The sequence below is a fragment of the Atractosteus spatula genome, chromosome 5 (assembly GCF_055471065.1).
Source record: "Atractosteus spatula isolate fAtrSpa1 chromosome 5, fAtrSpa1.hap1, whole genome shotgun sequence".
NCBI lineage: Eukaryota > Metazoa > Chordata > Actinopteri > Semionotiformes > Lepisosteidae > Atractosteus > Atractosteus spatula.
In genome coordinates this window covers 5,348,497-5,367,190 of record NC_142710.1, presented here as the reverse complement: position 1 = coordinate 5,367,190, position 18,694 = coordinate 5,348,497, and the positions used below count along the sequence as shown (strand labels likewise).

The 18,694-nt window shown below is 42.6% G+C and overlaps 1 protein-coding gene across 1 annotated transcript in view; it reads left to right on the top strand.

The window, feature by feature from the left end:
- The window catches only part of pea15 (proliferation and apoptosis adaptor protein 15), a 60,844-nt gene extending 42,806 nt beyond the window's left edge, over positions 1-18,038 (top strand). Inside the window, exons 2-4 of the mRNA XM_088915531.1 lie at positions 4,664-4,838; positions 8,069-8,224; positions 9,041-18,038. Coding sequence (XP_088771657.1) covers positions 4,667-4,838; positions 8,069-8,224; positions 9,041-9,105 — 393 coding nt within the window. The 5' untranslated portion in view covers positions 4,664-4,666 and the 3' untranslated portion in view covers positions 9,106-18,038. The remainder of the gene's footprint in view (positions 1-4,663; positions 4,839-8,068; positions 8,225-9,040) is intronic.
- The last annotated feature ends 656 nt before the right edge of the window (positions 18,039-18,694 follow it).

Sequence of the window (18,694 nt, the reverse complement as noted above, 5' to 3'; positions counted from 1 at the left end):
CTCAGGCGCTGCGTGCGGACTTCTGACGTCCACGTTGATTGCTCTGTTCTGTGTTTTGACAGCCCAGTGCTTACAGCTCAGACGCTGTTATTATTACATTAGTCACCGCACTAGTTACTTCTTCTGACTAGATCCTTTCTTCCCATTCAGTTTACCGTAGCCGATTTCTGGCTTTATTTTTCCATAAAAACAACAAAACGGACCCAATTCCCTACGGTGATCTAAAGGGTTATCACCGGTGCGCGCTGTGTGTAGCTTCGTTTATATATTAGACACACAAACCCATTTAATACCCAGCAATATAATTACGCGTGAGTTTTGACCACCTCCAATTCTCCTTTACTGATTCATTATGTGAAATTTAGTTATTATCTGTGAAAGGCATTACATAACCTATAGGCGATTAGAAAAAAATCTAATTTCTAATGGGAAATGTGTCCTATTTATGTGGGGGTGTTAGTATTATTCAAAATGCATGCAGGCTTTGAAGTGATTGTGTATATTCAGGCAGTTTTCTAACCACTTTTTCCAGTTCAGGGTCTCAGGGGAGCCAGGGCCTATCCTAGCCAGCAATGGGCACAAGGCAGGGTACACCCTGGATGGCACACCAGTCCATTGTAGGACAAACAGACACAACCACACACATTCACACCAGGACCGATTTTCCCAGAAGTTAGTTACCCTACCAGTATATATTTAGATAATGGGAGGAAACAGGAGCACCCAGGGGAAACCCCTGCAAACAGGGGAAGAACATACAAACTCCACACAGATAGCACCCCAGAACCAGAATTGAACCCGGAGCCCCACCGCTGTGAGGCAGCACTACTAACCACCCAGGGCGCCCCGAGTTTGTAGAGTTTTGTTTCAATCTCAACAGCTACACATTATGACCAGTCCTGCTCTGTCAAAGAACGCAGATACTCCATCTGCAGGGTCGAGCAGCCATTTTGTGATCAAATCTTTATGTTAAGGTAGAGGGTGATATAGCTGCTGCCTTTACAATAAATATTAAGATCAATTTAGCGAATTCTTCCAGCTCTTAAGACTTAGGAGACCTGCAGAAATGCCTGCCCCCAAGGAACGGGACTGGACACATGCCCAGCGCTGTGAGGCAGCAATGCTATCCACTGCGTCAGCGTACCACCCTCCTCTCTGTATCTAAAAACTTAAAATCAACTCACCGGGGATACTGTGCACTAGAAAGTGCATCCTGAGGGAAGGGTAAGATGTAAAACCGAGGTCCTGGCTACCTCACTATTAAAGAATCAGTTTAAATTGATCAGCTCCTATATGTAAAGTGCTTGGTATTCTTTGAGATAAAAAAATACAGTATATACTGTAAAGATCAGATCACTTTATTGGCCATATACAATTTCTTGCATTAGGAATTTGTCTTTTTCACAGACCCCAGCTTGCTCTCCATGAGGCACACAGAGAGAGAAGCCTGGGGTCAGAGCGCAGGGTCAGAAATTATTACGGCACCCCTGGAGCAGTTGGGGTTAAGGGCCTTGCTCAGGGGCCCAAGGGAGTAGGATTCCTCTGCCGGCCGCGGGATACAAACCGGCAACCTTCCAGCCACAGGAGCAGATCCTCAGCCAGAGAACCACCTCGGGCCTTGGGAGCCCGCCCTCACCGCATGTAAATGCAATTAGCGTTAGTAATTTTAATAATGATTGTACAACAAGTGAGGAAAATGATGTGTAACGATAAAGCGCAGAGTGCGTATTTATATGTACGGAGGAAGCAGTTCTGATGTGTTACACAGAGTCGTACTCCGCTTTTTCTTGGATGGCAGAGCAGCGCGTAGGCGGCGGCCCGTTCGCAGGCCACTGTGAACTAAAAACGCGCGGACAAAAAGCCACTTACACTCGCCAGCTGCTCAGAAAAAAAAAGCATGTGGCTCTTTGGTACGTTCTGCTCACACCTACTGACAAATTCATGGTGTGAGAAACACGATTTACGTTTATATACAGTATTCACTACTCACGGCCGCATCAACACTGCGCTGCCTCAACAGCCCTCGGTCTTATCGGGACACTCCTGCTCCGGCTCTAGCTATGAATCAGGTTGCCTATTTTGAGATAACGTGTATTTTTTTTTTAAAAACGAGTAGCTTTGAGGTTTCTCGAGATGTGGTAATTGCCTTTTATACTCTTTTACACTTTTATACGGTTTTGATGCCACTTTTCCGTTTCTGAGGGCACTGCTCGGAACGGCCTTATTTTCCTTATTTTATTTTCTGAATTGGGCTCCTCTTCGCGATGAACTCGATGTGAGCGCTTTCGAGTGAGTCACGCTACACTAGAGTAAAAGAGGGCGCCATTCCGTTTTAATAAATGCATTATATCAAATTAGATCACGCTTCTAAGTGCTTCCGTCTAAGCTCCTGGCAGTTATTTTATTACTACCTATTTTTTTTATATACTGTACAAAGCGACTTACGTTTGGGGCTGTTTATACACTGTTTCACTGAAACGTGACTGAAATATTTCTTCATGGGTGTTAAGAGATGTGCCCCATATGGGCTTCTAACACACGAACCTCCAGTCACGGGTCGTATTCACATTGGAGCAGCGCTCCCTCACGCGTTACATAGAGCGGCGTTTCTGTAGTTGCCCTAAAACGTTTTTCACTATTGCACGCCTCTGCTCCTACCAGAGTCTGTAACTCTATGTTTTAAACGTGTTTTTTTCTTCTAGTTTGAATGCGCTATATTTTCCACCTACATTTGGACTTTACTGGGCAAACAATTGTTTTACTACGCTATATAATATTTTTTAGAACGATGAGATTAATACGATGCCAGTCTGTCGTTGTGCGGGTAATCCAGTTTTTAAAAAAAAACCCAACAACAACAAGAAGTAGCTCTTCTGTGGTTGTCACACTCCCCTCTACGACCACCCCCAAATATCCACATGATGTGCGGGATTCTTATCTGGGACACCCTGGTGTAATTGTCCAGTCCCAGCCGAATTTCGTTGCTTTTAGAAAGAGGTATTTGTCTCTTTTAGGGCGCACAAAGCCACCACCACCAAAAAAAAAACAAAAAACGTTGGATCCACCATGGGAAAGGAAATAGCCTTTTTGTCTGCCGGCATGGAAGACCCCGTTTGAGTTCGTCCGCCCGGGGTCGATTTTCAGTTCAGTCACGGCCGGCAGGCGAGTGAGTCAGACAGGACAGCAAGGCTGTGCCCAGCACGCTGCCGGCAGTCACCGCCAGACAGCGCGCTGAAGCCGTGGAGGAGGGGGGTCGGGGGAGACGGCGAACAGTAAGACTGTTTGTGCTTTGTGAGAGAGGACAGGGGCGATCGGTCGTGAACTGGGGTCAGCGGGCCTAGCTGAGGGCAGTAAATAATACGCTTATGCACAGCTCGGGACCGACCGATTGCCGTGCGCGATTACCTTTTACAGTTCAGCCACGTTTTTTATTCCTTTTCAAAGCACGCCGATAATTTCGTGTCCGTTCGTGACAAAGTTGAACTCCTCCGATCCGTGACGTCATGTTTTTTAGCTTTTGATTTTTTTAGCTCTTGATAAAATAATAAAATGTTTCGCGTGACCAGCACTTACTGTACTGTCTTGCTCCTTAGAAGAGATTTCAGTTATGCGAGTAATAAACGAACGGTTTGCACAGACCAGGTGCAACTGAATCATTCGAAACGTGACTTTGTCAATCGTGTGGGTTTCGCAGATCAGATTTAAATGGAGCTGGCGTGTGTGCGTGTCTGCCCTGCCATGGACTGGCGTCCCCTCCAGGGTGTATCCTACCTTACACCTGCTGCTTTCTGCTTGCCTGTAGACTCTTGCTTTCCCGTGACCTTGAATTAAATGAAATTATTAGAAATGGGTGGATGTTAAAATAAATGAACAACATTCAAGGTTTGTGTTTCCAGTTCAGTTATTTGAAACGCTTTCACACGTTTTGTGAATTATATTTGTTACCAAGCCTAGAAAAAAATGCGGCTTGGTGGAGCTTTGTTAATTATATTGAAAGAAGGGCCATCCTGACGCGTTTTCAAGGTCTCTTGTCCTGGTATTTACAATGTGCAGAGTCTCCCGGTTTTGTTCTGGCGTTATGATACATTATTCCAAGGCCAGCAATTCAAAGTGCATAAGTAGGAGTCCTACTGGAGAAAGGGTTCCATCTGCTGGCAGCAGCCTGTAATTACTGTTTGCTGGCAATTCAATTTGAGAAAAATATGAGCGAATGAGATTAAAACTCAGACTTCTAGCACGGTCTGGATTTTTTAAAGGATTTTTTAAAATAAAACTCGATTTGTTTCTACTGTACTGATTTGCAGCCTTACTCATCGCATGTGTAGATACTAACATACCTTCTTGCGTTTACATGAAAGAATGCACGAAGGTTTGCAGAACGGTTTCCAAATTCCGATCATAAAGCAGCATTCGCACAATCGCTGACAATAACATCAGATAAGCAGTAAACATTCATGCAGAAGACTTTAGACTCGTGGAATTTAGCTGCTGCCAGCAGATCTTTAACCCACCCTTTAACTGACTCATCATTACTTAAACAATCCTACAGCTGAATTCTATACTCAAAGGGTTGTTTGGAGCGCAGATTTGCCTTAGTTATTCCAGCAACAGATCATTTGTTTTACAATTTTTCTTTGTCCCTCTGTCTCCCTCTGCTGGCCAGACCATGTCAGAGTACAGCTCTCTGCTCAGCGACCTCTCTGAGAACATCACCAACGAGGACCTGGAGCAGCTGAAGTCTGCCTGCAAGGAGGACATCCCTGAGGACCAGAGCACCAACATCACCTCCTCCAAAGAGTGGTTCAACTACCTGGAGAAGAACGACAAGCTGGCACAGGGTAGGGAAGAGTAGGACACTGGCTTTGTCACATTGTGGGCATGGCACTAGGTGCAGGACAACATATTAACTAAGCATTAGAATCAGGGATCAATGTAGCCTAATTTGAGCAAGTAATAACCTTTAAGGGGCATCATGGTTGCCCCACAGGGCTGGACCCCTAGGTTCAATTCCTGGGGTGCTATCTGTGTGGAGTTTGCATGTTCTCGCGAATGTTTGAGTGAGTTTCCACCGGATGACCCTACTGTCCCATGAGATGCTGGCAGCTTAGTTGACTTTTGGGAAAATTGGCCTTTGTATGAGTTGGAGCAGGTGTGTGGCTGTGTGTGTCCTCTGACTGGTATCCCATTGAGGATATTTCCCGCCTTGTGCCCGTCACAACTGGATGAAATCACAACTGAAGGTAAACGTGTGTGTCTCTTGGGCTGATCCCGCTACACAGCTGTGTCTTACAAGCAAAAGCAAAATCACAAAAGTAACATCTGAATCAGAAAATGAAATGCTAAGTGAAGTGGGACATATATATATACAGTGGTGTGAAAAAGTGTTTGCCAACTTCCTGATTTCTTATTTTTTTGCATGTTTGTCACACTGAAATGTTTCAGATCATCAAACAAATTGAAATATTAGACAAAGATAACACAAGTAAACACAAAATGCAGTTTTTAAATGAAGGTTTTTATTATTAAGGGGAAAAAAAAATCCAAACCTACATGGCCCTGTGTGAAAAAGTGATTGCCCCCTAAACCTAATAACTGGTTGGGCCACCCTTAGCAGCAACAACTGCAATCAAGCGTTTGCGATAACTGACAATGAGTCTTTTACAGCGCTGTGGAGGAATTTTGGCCCACTCATCTTTGCAGAATTGTTGTAATTCAGCCACATTGGAGGGTTTTCGAGCCTTAACCGCTTTTTTAAGGTCATGCCACAACATCTCAATCAGATTCAGGTCAGGACTTTGACTAGGCCACTCCAAAGTCTTCATTTTGTTTTTCTTAAGCCATTCAGAGGTGGACTTGCTGGTGTGTTTTGGATCATTGTCCTGCTGCAGAACCCAAGTGCGCTTCAGCTTGAGGTCACGAAGGTCACTTGAGGTCAGGCAGGTCCTATTTAAGTGATTTCTTGATTAAGAACAGGTGTGGCAGTAATCAGGCTTGGGTGTGGCTAGAGAAATTGAACTCAGCTTTCCAAAGATGTGATAAACCACAGTTGATTTATGTTTTAACAGGGGGGGCAATCACTTTTTCACACAGGGCCATGTAGGTTTGGATTTTTTTTTCCCCTTAATAATAAAAACCTTCATTTAAAAACTGCATTTTGTGTTTACTTGTGTTATCTTTGTCTAATATTTCAATTTGTTTGATGATCTGAAACATTTCAGTGTGACAAACATGCAAAAAAATAAGAAATCAGGAAGGGGGCAAACACTTTTTCACACCACTGTATATATATTCAGGGCTGGCTCAAGGGGCCCCCTCAATGTGCAACACAACACATTTTTAATCAGCACATTCAAATGTGAGTGAAAAATTCCCTATAGCGGCTCTTTCTGTTGCTGCTGTGGATTGTCCCAATCAGATGTCCAGTCAAAAACTGACCGATCCTAATTGAATACGGAATGTTTCAGAAGCACAGAAAAGAGGAGCGGGATTAAACATCTCCAAAGCAGAGGTACGCCGCGTAATAACGCATGATATGCGTAATAATGCAATCTTCTGTAGTTTGTTTCGGTTTTGCGTCTGTCAGATCCATGTACCTGGCGAACGGCGGACATGTTACAGTACATTTTCAGGGGAGACGTAGCCTACTGGAGATGCCTTCGTAGAAGTTAACCGATTGTGTTTCCCTCAATTGTACACATTAACCGTGTGGGTCACCTGGCTAAAAACCGACCAGGTGTAAAAGTTAATGTGCAGTACAAAAGACTGTCCTGCGATCGTACATAATGGCCATTAAAACACACTGTTTTCCTCGCGGCTTCTCCTGTATTTCATTAAATGGGGGTATTGTGAACCCAAGCTTCGGATTGCAGTCTCTCTCCCAGTGACAGCGGCAGGAGCAGAGAGGAGCTTTTCAGAGCTCGAGATGATTTAAATACACCCGAGGTCGAAAATATAGGCACATTGATTTGTAGAACATTTTTATAAAACTCTTCCATCTGCTCAGCCTCTACTGACCTCACCTCCCTTGTTAGTGAGTGCTCTCTTTCTTTCTAACTTAATTTCATATTTATTTCTGCAGGTCATTCAGGGTTGCAAAGCGCTAATTTGTAAGTTACGCTTTGCTGGGATTTTGAAATAACGGAGATCCAGTTTATCATCATTTATTGTTATCAATGCCCCTGTTGTCATTAATTATTGATATTAATGCTTTGTCATGACTTGCAATGTCAAAATACTTTATCTTTGTAAAATGTGTGCCTCATGTTCTCGTTTATAAGTTATTCATTATGTGTCCTGCAAAGCTAGTTAATAAACGTTTTCTAGTGATATAATTTTTTTTTTATTGTTCTAAGTAGTACCATAAGGTTGTGTTGGGAGCTCATAGCAGTGCAGTGTATAGTAGTGTCTGTGCAAATCATGACCTGGAGGGCCTAGGGCCCCCAAACAGCTAGGGCCAGCCCTGTATATATACAGTATATCACATTTCCAACACTACTAGATCACTGCTCAATCATATTGTGGGAGGTCAGAGTAATTGCTGGCATGTGTTGACTTAGCTTTGGTAGGTACAGTAGAGTATGTAAACAAGATCATTTATATTAACAGGTGCAGCTTTTTTATTTCCTCCTACAATGTGATAAGAGTAGAACTGATTGCGTATCAAAGAACTGGACAGGCACCCAAGGGTGAAACAAAGCTCTTTCTGAGCCTGTACTGTATATTACAGTTGGGAACCCTCTGCAGTGTGACTGCTGTGCAGGGCAGTCCCAGTCCTGTGTCACTGAATGTACTGAGGTCAATAAAGAGTGCAACTACATGAGGGTCTCGCTCCTCTGTTGAGAATTTCACACAACTCCCAGTATTGCTGTGGGTATAGTGGATTGCCACCACATAGTTGACCCACTGAGAATTGCATTTGTATCCTGCCTTGCACCTGCTGCTTGCTGGGATAGACTCTGGTGACCCTGAATTGGATAAAGTGGTCAGGATGAGGGACAGCTTCACAATCCTGTCTTTGTCTCGAGTCAATTGTTTAATCGTGCATTGATTGCTTCTGCCTTGCTCCCAGACAACCTGTCCTACATCGAGCACATCTTCGAGATTTCCCGGCGCCCGGACCTGCTGACCCGCGTGATCGAGTACCGGACCACCGTGCTGAAGATCTCCGAGGACGACGAGATCGACACCAAGCTGACACGCATTCCCTCGGCGAAGAAATACAAAGGTACGCCTCGGCCCCTCCTCGTTAAATTGTTAGACGGATTTTCTTTTGGCTCACAGCCCCAAGAGGGCAGAAGAACAAGGACGCCACAACAGACATTCCAAACAGTTGTGCCTGGGGTGATGTGCATTAATATTCATGGAACTATAACAAAGCTATAATGGACATTCGGGAGGATGGTTAGATCCTAACATCGGACACTTCCAGAGGGTGTGTACATAAGTCTTGCACATGGGACTTCCTGCAGCCCATCTCTCTCATTACCCTCCCACTCCCCCACCACACCCCTGCAGCAGCTCCCTGGCTCAATCCTTGTGATACTGAGGTGGGGGGAGCTTTGAGAGCAGCCTCATCCTTAAGGCGAGTCTGTCTGTTCTCTTAGCTAACTATACTCTAGATCTCATCTCTCTCTCACATTTACAGTATTAGGGTGTAACTGAACTACTGAACTCATTTATTTAGTTGGCGTTTTATTACACATTTGTACCCTTTTATACAGCGGGGATGTTTTCAGTTATTTTACTGGAGCAGTCAGGGTGATGTACAACAGCATTGTCACTCCTGGGATTTGAAATTTTGTTATAAGTTATAAGTCCAAACCCTAACAACTGCTCCAGACTGCCGCATGGATCTTCAGGCTTCAAAAAGGCAAGAGCAGGAGTGTAGTGGCCCTTAGAGTGCCCGTTTGTTAGGCTAACTGTAGGCTAAGTTAAAGCTCCTTGTGACGGTCTTCTGTGAATTCCGAGATTTGCCGATCGAAACGTTTCTTTTAAAGGATGCTGTCCCACGCCAGGCCTCACAGACGCTCCTGTCTTTCAGATATCATCCGCCAGCCCTCGGAAGAAGAGATCATCAAGCTCGCCCCGCCCCCCAAGAAGGTCTGAGGTCGAAGTCGAGGACGACTGCGCCGCAGAAACCCCGCCCCTTCCCATCATTGCCCCTCCCACTTCCGTCACCGCTGACACACACACTGACGCACTAGCAGCCTCCCGACCAGTCACTCGAATCCCACGATGCCTGACAAGTCCCGCCTCCCCTCTGATAAATAAGACCTGGCAGCGAGAGAGGGAGACGGAGAAGGAATTCTTCCTTGGAAGAGTCTGCCGTTTAACTGGCCCTCCGACGAGCTGAGTGTGTTTCAAAATGGCGTAACCTGTTACTCCCCCAGCAGCGCGAAAGAGCTTCAATATAGTTTGCTCCACATGCAAAGTGATTAGTCAGGGGATGGACAAAAGTCATGGTACATTCCTTATCATTTTCTGACAGCTGGAATTCCGTTTCTGCCGTTAAGCCCAAACCGCAAACTCCTGAGGTTTTTCCAGTGCTTATCGTGATATGGCATGGCATATCGCAATAGTGTGCCCCGGTTATTGCAATTGAAAAAAAAAAGAAATGCCGCATGTATTATGCAGCCTATATCGCAATATAGTGTACGCTGTGTGGCGCCTGTTGTGATCATGGCAGCTGAAGTTGTAACGCTAGCCTTGATATTGCAGATGCAACTTGTTGTTAATCTGGTTTTTATTGTTATACGCTAATGGGAAAGATGCAGCTGACCTCCGATAGTATTTCCATTAGAAATTCAGTATAGATCCAATTGTTACTGATCGGATGTTTCTCAAGAACATAGAAACTATTTGCCGCATATTTTGTTCCGCTACAGTCCAACTCTTGCCTGTGGGTGGGCTAAACTCACTATATCACTCGATAACTTTTCAGTCTTTAACGTCTTCTCTATGGGAGAACCTATTGCGATAAGTGTAATTATCATGATACTGTCAAAAGTCGGGACTTTTTTGATCTTTCACCCTTACCTGAGATCACAAGAATCCTTACTTTTCGACTATTCATGTCTAAAATGAGATATCTCTTTTTAAATTATATATTGGAATAGTATATATTTAATATTTTTATAGGCTTATTTAAAAACTGCATTCCTTTCCGATTTTAGCACTAGAGAATTTCCTTTTGATTTGAAAAGCACTAAAAATACTGTAAGGATTCTATGCTTTTCTTCAGTTTCTGGTATTAATGTAAATTGAACTGCGACACAACGGTTTTAATTCCGCGTTTGAGTACGCCATGAAAGCGTACGCTGAAGGCTCTTTAGACGTTTGTGACACCCAACACAATGTTATAGAAATGAAATTTAAATAAAAGCAGTATTGGAGCAGTGTGGTCTATCAGAAGAGTGGTTAAAGAAGGAGACGGAGAAAATAAGTAGAAACTGTTCTAAGATAGTGTAGTGAAAAATCAGCGTCGTTTTTCTGAGGTTCTTGAACTGTTGGGGAGCTTTTTAACGGATCGTCATAAGTTTTCAACTGACAAATTAACTTAAATACTAAAGAATATCAACTAATAATATGTGGTGTCAAACTAAAACCGACTGTGGTGCAGTATACATCATTGCTAAGGCAAAGTCAACGGCAATTTAAAAGCTTAGGGCAGTTGTGTAGTAGGTATCTGCTATCTCGGCATGATCAGAGAACTTGAGATATCCCTTTACTGCTTCTCTGAGGACTTGAATCATTCCAGCCATGCACACACTCCTAAAACTAGACTGTTGACAATACACGCGTTATCACTGTGTTTCCACGACTCAATTAAGCCTTAGCAGATAATGCGCGTTTTCAATGCGTCGTCCGGTTTTGTGCGTTAAAACGTTGCTCGCGGCGGAGTTTTTTGTTTGTTTTGTGAGGCGCTTCGTGTCTCACTGTTCGCTTTGACACATAATGAATAAGCAGAGCGCGGCGAACGGAAGGTCCTTTGGTTTCACCGTGGCGTTTCTGCCTCGGTGGGGTGGGGCCTTGTCTTCAGAAATCCCACGGGACCCTCCCTCCGGCTGCCCAGTTTGGGAACCGCAGGCTTGACGAAACTCTGCTTTTGATGTGCTTTTGATGAACGTTTCGTTCGTCCACGACTTGGTCCGTTGTCAGTCGAGTCCCGTTTTTGTCCGTTGGTTAACAAGCGTGGTACTTTTTTAAGTGTTATTTTTTTCAGAAACCTTGCCGCTTTCTTACTCTGTTCCACTAATACTTCACGTGCCAAGTACCAAGCCTTTACAAGTGTTAATGTGAAGAAAAACACACACAAAAAAGTTTTTTTTTAAGTCAGACGATACTCAATTCTATGCAAAGCATCTAAAAAAAAAAAGACGAACCTACAGGTCAACACAGCCCTCGACTCTCCTCTGTTATTTATCGTCCTCCCCCCCCCCACACGACCCCCGGACGCTAATTCGTACGTGTCACCCCTAACAAAGGTTAAGCGATTGCATCATTTTCCCTGTGTTTCTGAAGGGTAGCTCTTGAAAAACCATCGATTGTGAAATTCCGTGTTGGGTCGAACTTTCTTAAAAATCTCTTGATTTGTCGACTAAATTCTGGTGTTGTTGTAATCCGGACGCCCTTGGCGTATGTGTGTTAAACCATAAATATCAACCTGGATCATGTTCAGTAAAGTTACCTTAACATACGCATTTTCTCAGATTTAAGATAAAGCATGCTACCTTTTACAGTTATACAGCTACCTAACAAGGTTATATTTACATATCGAGCTTTTCAGCTGCAAGCAGTGAACGGAGTAACGTGTTGAAGCACAGAATTTCTCGCTTGTTAATTATAGTGTAGGCAGAGGAAGTCGAAGCTGCTTCGATGTATGTTCAGTGGATGTGGTTGAATGTCTGCTATGATGAAGCGGGTGTTCTCACTTGTACCACTCTCGCTCCTGCGGGGAGTCTTGAAAACCGCAGAGCAGTGACTTATATATTGCTTTTTTTTTTTCCTGAGATACTGGTCTGTACGTTTCGATCCGTGTGCTTTCGCTGGTTGCTCAGCGTTTTTATTCTCGACCACAGCAGCCTCTTATCGCCATAGTGGTCTTGCCGCCGTTTTGCTGTTGCTGTGTGTTTTACTATGTTAATAGAGTATTGCTAGTGACGTAGAAGGTGGTGGTTCAGTGTCTTTTACTCTAACTCTGGCCGTACAAGGATCGTGTCCTAGGCAGCATCGCAATGTTGCTTTGCATATCCACTTAAACACAGGGACCAAGAAAACAGAACCTGATCGATGCGATCTGGAAGGGGGTGACGAGCGGTCCAGGCAGTTTCTCTAAATTTTAGCTGTGCCGACCTCTATGCCCTCTAAAAACTATTTCCGCAGACTGCTCGTTTTCTATCAGTTATGGATCCTGATTCTCCGCTCAGCTGGGAAAATCTCTCCTTCCAGAGGCGAGCAGTAACGCACACGTGAACAGCATCGCTGTGCTTGTTTCCCGCTTCCCTTAGCTGGCACAGACTCGAAATGGCTTAACGTTGGTTTTGAAATTTGATATCAATGCTGAACTTTTCCCGAAAATGTCCGGATAGCTCCAGGGCAAACAGAGGAGAAAGTTGTTTTATTTGTTCTCTATGGTGCTTGGAATGTAGATCTGTTCAATTTTAATGTCTGTGGTTGAGTGCTCAGTATTGTTTGGTGTTAAAAAAGGTTTTGATTTCCTCAACATGCTTGGTGATCGAGGTTCTATTTTCCTTCATGTCTTTGCTCAGCGTGTAGGGTATGTTGTCGGTAGATCTTGGTTAAAGGAGAGGCCTAGCCTCCTTTTTTTGTGAGTCCTCATCCTCTTTGGCAAACACTAGACATCTGTTGTCTCTGACACCCCAAACAGTCCTAACATTGTGGAAAATGCCAAGCTCTTGAGGTACACCCTGCTGAAGTCCTGCAGCTTTTTGAAAATGACCAATACTGTCTTTAATCTTGAGATCTCATTCCAAGACATGATCATGCATCACACAGAAACAGCCATGCATTCCATTCCGGTTTCTAGTTGTACTGCAAAAATGATATCGTTCGACTGAAATTCTTTTTTTTTTTCCTGTGAAATTCTGAACTGTATTATTTAGTCTGATGAACGGTATATTTAGATTCCCCAGGTTTGGGTGGTTCCATAAAGGGACTGTCTGCCAAAAATACTCTGCCCCAGAAGAGAAAACAGGATTTTGCATGAAAACATTGTTGGTTCTGGTAGGGACTTTTCTGGCAATTCTTGGGGTGATACACCTTAAGGTGTGTAAGTGCTTACTTCTTCCTCTGAATAAATTCCTTGCCTTTACTATCCTGTGCAACCCCTGAGTGTACATTCAGGCTGCATTGCTTGTAACAGAGTGCATGTGATGTCACACCAAGTTCTCCCCATTCAAGAGGCCCAACCTTTTGGCATAGTGGAATCCTCTGCTTACTAAGGAGAGTGCTGTGTGACTATGAAGTCTTTGGTTCCCAGAAGCTGTTGGCTATTGAAATTTCACATCTTGCATTATTTTCTAGTTTTTTTTCAAGTAATAGAGAAAACCATAGAGAAATTAGAGATTTGTTTCATCTATAGCTGTTACCCAGAGCTCTACATCAGATTTGGCAAATTTACTAGTATTAAATTGGGCATCAGGTTTCGTGTGGTGGGAGGCAAGTTTGTGCACCAATTTGGCCTGTATCACTGTGAAACCACCACTAAGAAAAACAAACCCGTGCCAGGCATGCACTCCCAGACTCAGTGTCGGTTGAAGAAAGGGGGATAGGTTTAGGATAGGCAGACAACTCAATGGAGTTCAGAGGTACCTCTTTCAGTTAGGTGTCATGGAGTTCAATGTTATTTCAGGGTACAAGAGAGTTATACTCCCAACAAAGATACTTTCAATATGAAATTTAATATGAAGTCTTCAATTCTCCATAAATTCATCCGTATACTAAATATTTCATTAATCTACATAATGTATTAATTGCTATTTGTGTAAATCAGAGCTGAGTATTTTGGCAATGACGATACAGATCTTATTCTTTAGATATAATTGATTATTGAGTACTACTGTAGGTAACTTCTGCTCTGTGCCATATATAATCATTTTCATGTAAACAAAATATCCACTAAAGCCATGTTCAGTGCTCTCAAAATGAATCACTGTTACAAACTAATTAACAACTCAGCTGAAAGAATACCAGACCTCAAGCCTGGGGAACTATTTGTCACCAAATTAGCATCACACACTTTTTTTGATGGTATTTCTAGATAGGAGCAGCTCTTTTCTTTCTTAATGAAGTTGTATATAAATATTGTGAGTTTATTTCAGTGTGTTTTTATTATTGATTAATTTATTTAATGCAAATATGGTTTAATGTAACAGAAAATGTTTACTAACTGGAAAAGTTGTAAAGATGAAAATAAAACTGTGCTCATAATTGTACATGAAAGGAACAGAAGCATTTTCAGTAAGAATTGCATAATATGTGGTGAAAAGTAGTTGTCTTTTTAGTGACCCAACTTGTACCCCATAAATATACCAGTCCACATACACAGGATTATTGATAAGTTTATACAGTATTAATTATAAATGTACAATATTATTTAAAATATTGTAGATTTCCACATTTCTGGGGGGTGAGAAAAGTTAGGAGATTCTGTTTTCCAGCAGCAGAAAGCGTGCCCAATAGAGAATATTGTCTCAACAATATTCAGCGTCTGTGTTATTTTCGCTGTAGGAATTTTGGTAGCTTAGCATTTAACAGGATTTTCACACCACAAACAGAACTGCTTTGTATCGAAGGCTGAGCTGCGGTAATTCATTGATCGACGTAGCATGATTAAATCTGAATTCTAGAGAGGTTTTTGATCTATGTTGAAAATTATAATCAGGTCATATTTATGCGTTTTCCTGCAGGAGCCTGGTTGTGTGGACTAGTATCCAGGGTTTTGACTTATTCCAGTTTCAGATATGCGCTTCTCCATGTCGGCGATTTCAGAACCTGTTGTTTTCCTGGTTTTTAATGAAATTCATGGCGTAGCAATACGAGCAACTGAATCTGTGACAAACTGCAGTTACCACTGTAGCCAGCAGAGGGCACATGACTTGATATGCCGCGTAACTATTAAGGTTTTCCCCCGTTTGCTCTGAACTCACAGAAGCAGTGATTGAAAATTTAACGTTTCAATTCAAAAGCGTAATCTGAAGCTTATTTTTATTAGTGTGTGTCTGATTTTTTTTTATATACAGCAAGTCACCGTCGTGTTCGAAAAAAAGCAAGCGAATTCCACGGTGATAAGACGAAAGCAGCTTTAAAATGAAGCCCAAGAGGGGAAGTCGGGAATGGACAGGTGATTTCTCACAATTCATAAAAAAGGGAAGTGAAAAGGATAGAAAATCGTTCACATCTGGATGCTTTTGTACTTTTATGGCCTGGAAAAGATTGCATGAATGCCAACGGCTTGATACTTTGCGTTTTATTCTCAGAAACAAAAAAAAAAACCCGAAAGATGTAGAGCTAAGGGATATGCAAAGAGTGCATTTTTGTTTTCATTTATTCTCCCGTTTTGAAAACTGCAGCTTTGATACAGAACCACATTCCTTACTGAAAACACGTTATAGTTGGACAGAAACCACACAGTCACCAAGGCCTTAAGTTACTAACTGAAAAACAGGCTTAACCTGTTATATAAATAATAGAGGGTTCTTAGCCAAGTAAAATGATCACGTCCGACAGGCAAGGTTCATTTTTCATTCGAAAACCTAATATCTTTTATATCTGAAAAATCTGAAAATATCTGAAACTGCATATAGCACATTCCTTGAGGATCTCAGTGGCTTTAAAATCCAATTCTTATTTTAGCTTTTACATTCATTTTCTTAAGAGCTTAGAGCCCACGTTCAGCCATTCAGTTCATTTTGCTCTGTTACACTGAAGAAAGAAATGGAGGAAATACTCTGACCTCCTAGCTCCGAAGGCAGAATGGATTTCAGAGGAATCATTTGAAAGCCAAGTGGACTTTGCTCCAGTTAACAAAACAGGAAGGCCAGACAGAGACGTGGTGCTCTCTCCTTGGTTCTAGAGGTAGATTAGTACAACTTGACATCCGTTACTTAGACTCAGTTTTGTACGTAACAAATCAGGCCCCTTGGCAGGATTTCTGTCCAAATGTATTTTCCTTCCCCAACAAACGATGCAAAACTACATTTAAAAAAAATACAGTTTACATTCTGCACTAACGCTTCTGTGCTAGACAATGTGCCAAAGTGCTTTCATGCTGTGTGCTAAGCAAGAACGTCTTGATTTGAAGATGTTTATTAGGCAGTACACCCTGAACAGTCAGCACATTAGAGGTTAGGTTGGGGTATAGATACAAATCTGTAACTGCTGTGCTGTAGAATACAGCTTCCTGACGCAGTGGCTCGAGGTGCTGTATTGAGACGGAGATAGCAAGTTTTTCTCTCTTTCTTGAACGCGGTGGAGTGACGAACAGGGCGGGTGGGAGCTGGAATAAAACCACAGAAGAGATCTGCATTCCCACGCGTCCCTATAAAGAAAGGCCCAGAGCTGGGACAAAGACCAGCTTGTGGCGAATATTATTTAGGATGATGATTATGAGTGAAATGTAATGCCTTTTCATTTACAGTCCATTATGGATCTTGGAAATTCCTGGAAAGGGATTTTCCTGGGAATTGGTGGTGGTGGTGGGGGGGCGAGTTCAGATTGGAGAGGTGCTGCAATATTCTGTTACAACCTACTGATGATGGTTCTGGCCGTTAGAAAAAGTGGCCATTAGCTGATGACTTTGGCAGAGAAAGGCAGGAGGGTGGAGGGGTATACATTTGAGGGAGATGCAGGATGATGAGATTAGCAACAGGGTGAAGGTGCAGAGGGGGTGTGGCTGTGTATTGTGAGAGGGGACTGGACGTGAGAATACTCCATAAATACCGAACAGGATGCACGGATTTGTAAAGTGTCCATTCACGGGAGTTTGAGAAGAAAGATTTCACCTCTTTGGGCGTGCTGTTATACAGCTGCAATCTAACCGCTTGCTGGGGTCTCGGTTTGCAAATAGGGTTCAGTTTGAAGTGATGTGTGAGTGATCAAAATGTAAAAGGCTAAGATCACTTTAAAAAAGAAAAGCTTCAAACCTGAAGGATATTGGAAGGAAATGCTGGCACTGACTCCAGAGCCATCTTGCTTAAGTCAGTTCCACGTTTTCCAGAAAATATTTATCTCTTCTTGAAAATTCACTTTATCTCAATTTTTTTTGTTTGCCTTATGGTAGTTCGACAGTTAATACTCCTTTGAAGGGCTCTTCTTGTTTTTTTTCTTTCACAAAGATTTGGTCCAAGGACTGGAGATTCATTTGCAAAAGGTAACAGATAGGATTGCCATAGAATCCCTCCCAGGGTCACAGAAGTACTCCTTTTGAAAACAAAATGTGATGTTTGTGGTATAAAGCCGAGTCTGTACTTTCTAGTGGTATTGTGCTGCATCTGTCTGAAGTCCCGGACTGAGCCACTGAGAGTTTTGGGGACAGGGCTGGGGTGTATGGCAGACAGGAAAAAGGAAGGTTCTGATATAAGGGTCTTTTAGTTTGAGGAAAATTGAATAAAATGACCTGCTGAAAACCAAACAGGCTTCAATGCAGGAGGGTGTCCGAGTCCGTTAGAAGAGACGAGGCAGATGGGGAGGATAGTGGAAGTAAAGAGCGCTGTTTTTTTTTTCTTTATTATTATTTTTTAAACATGACTGTGTTACAAACACCAAGAGTTTGAAGGATTGTTTTCCTTTCTGGTTGTGTGTGTGTGATTTATTTTTCCTGTAGAAGAAAAAAAAAATATTTTGCAAAGATGGTGACAAAAGGAACAGAGCTGAAAAATGTTATTTAAAATAAAAAAGTACAGGTGTGGCTTTTCCATGAATTAAATGAAACTAAACTGAAAGAAATGCCATTTTTTGTCATTGTGCTCAAATAAATATAAATATTATATTATATATATTAAAATATATTTGCTAACCTATCCTGCTGTGATGTCTGTTCATTTCAGAAGCGTTTTAAATGTCTTTGCGGTGTATGTAATCTACAGTATTTTTCTGTATAAGTGAGATATTTATATATTAAGAGTCTATGGTTTTACGTATTTAAACATACAGTATCTGAACCTCACCTAGTCCTCACCAAGTGCTAGCAATAGATAAATCTCACCTCATGTGACAAATAACACTCACAGATTTTGTTTTGTCGTTATTTATTAAACAACAAAAATCGGCCAACATTCAGAAGCCTTGTGTGAAAAACTAAGTGCAACTGTACTGATTCCAAATCAGGCGCCGTCCTTCGGATGAGACGTAAAACCGAGGTCCTGACTTTGTGTGGTCATTAAAAATCCCAGGGCGTTTCTCGAAAAGAGTAGGGGTGTTACCCCGGTGTCCTGGCCAAATTTCCCATTGGCCCTTACTAATCATGGCCTCCTAATAATCTCCATCTCTGAACTGGCTTCATTACTCTGCTCTCCTCCCCACTGAAAGCTGATGTGTGGGGAGCGTTCTTGTGCACTATGGCTGCTGTCGCATCATCCAGGTGGGGCTGCACACTGGTGGTGTTGGAGGAGAGTCCTCATTACCTGTAAAGCGCTTTGAGTGGAGTGTCCAGGAAAGCACTATGTAAGTGTAAGCA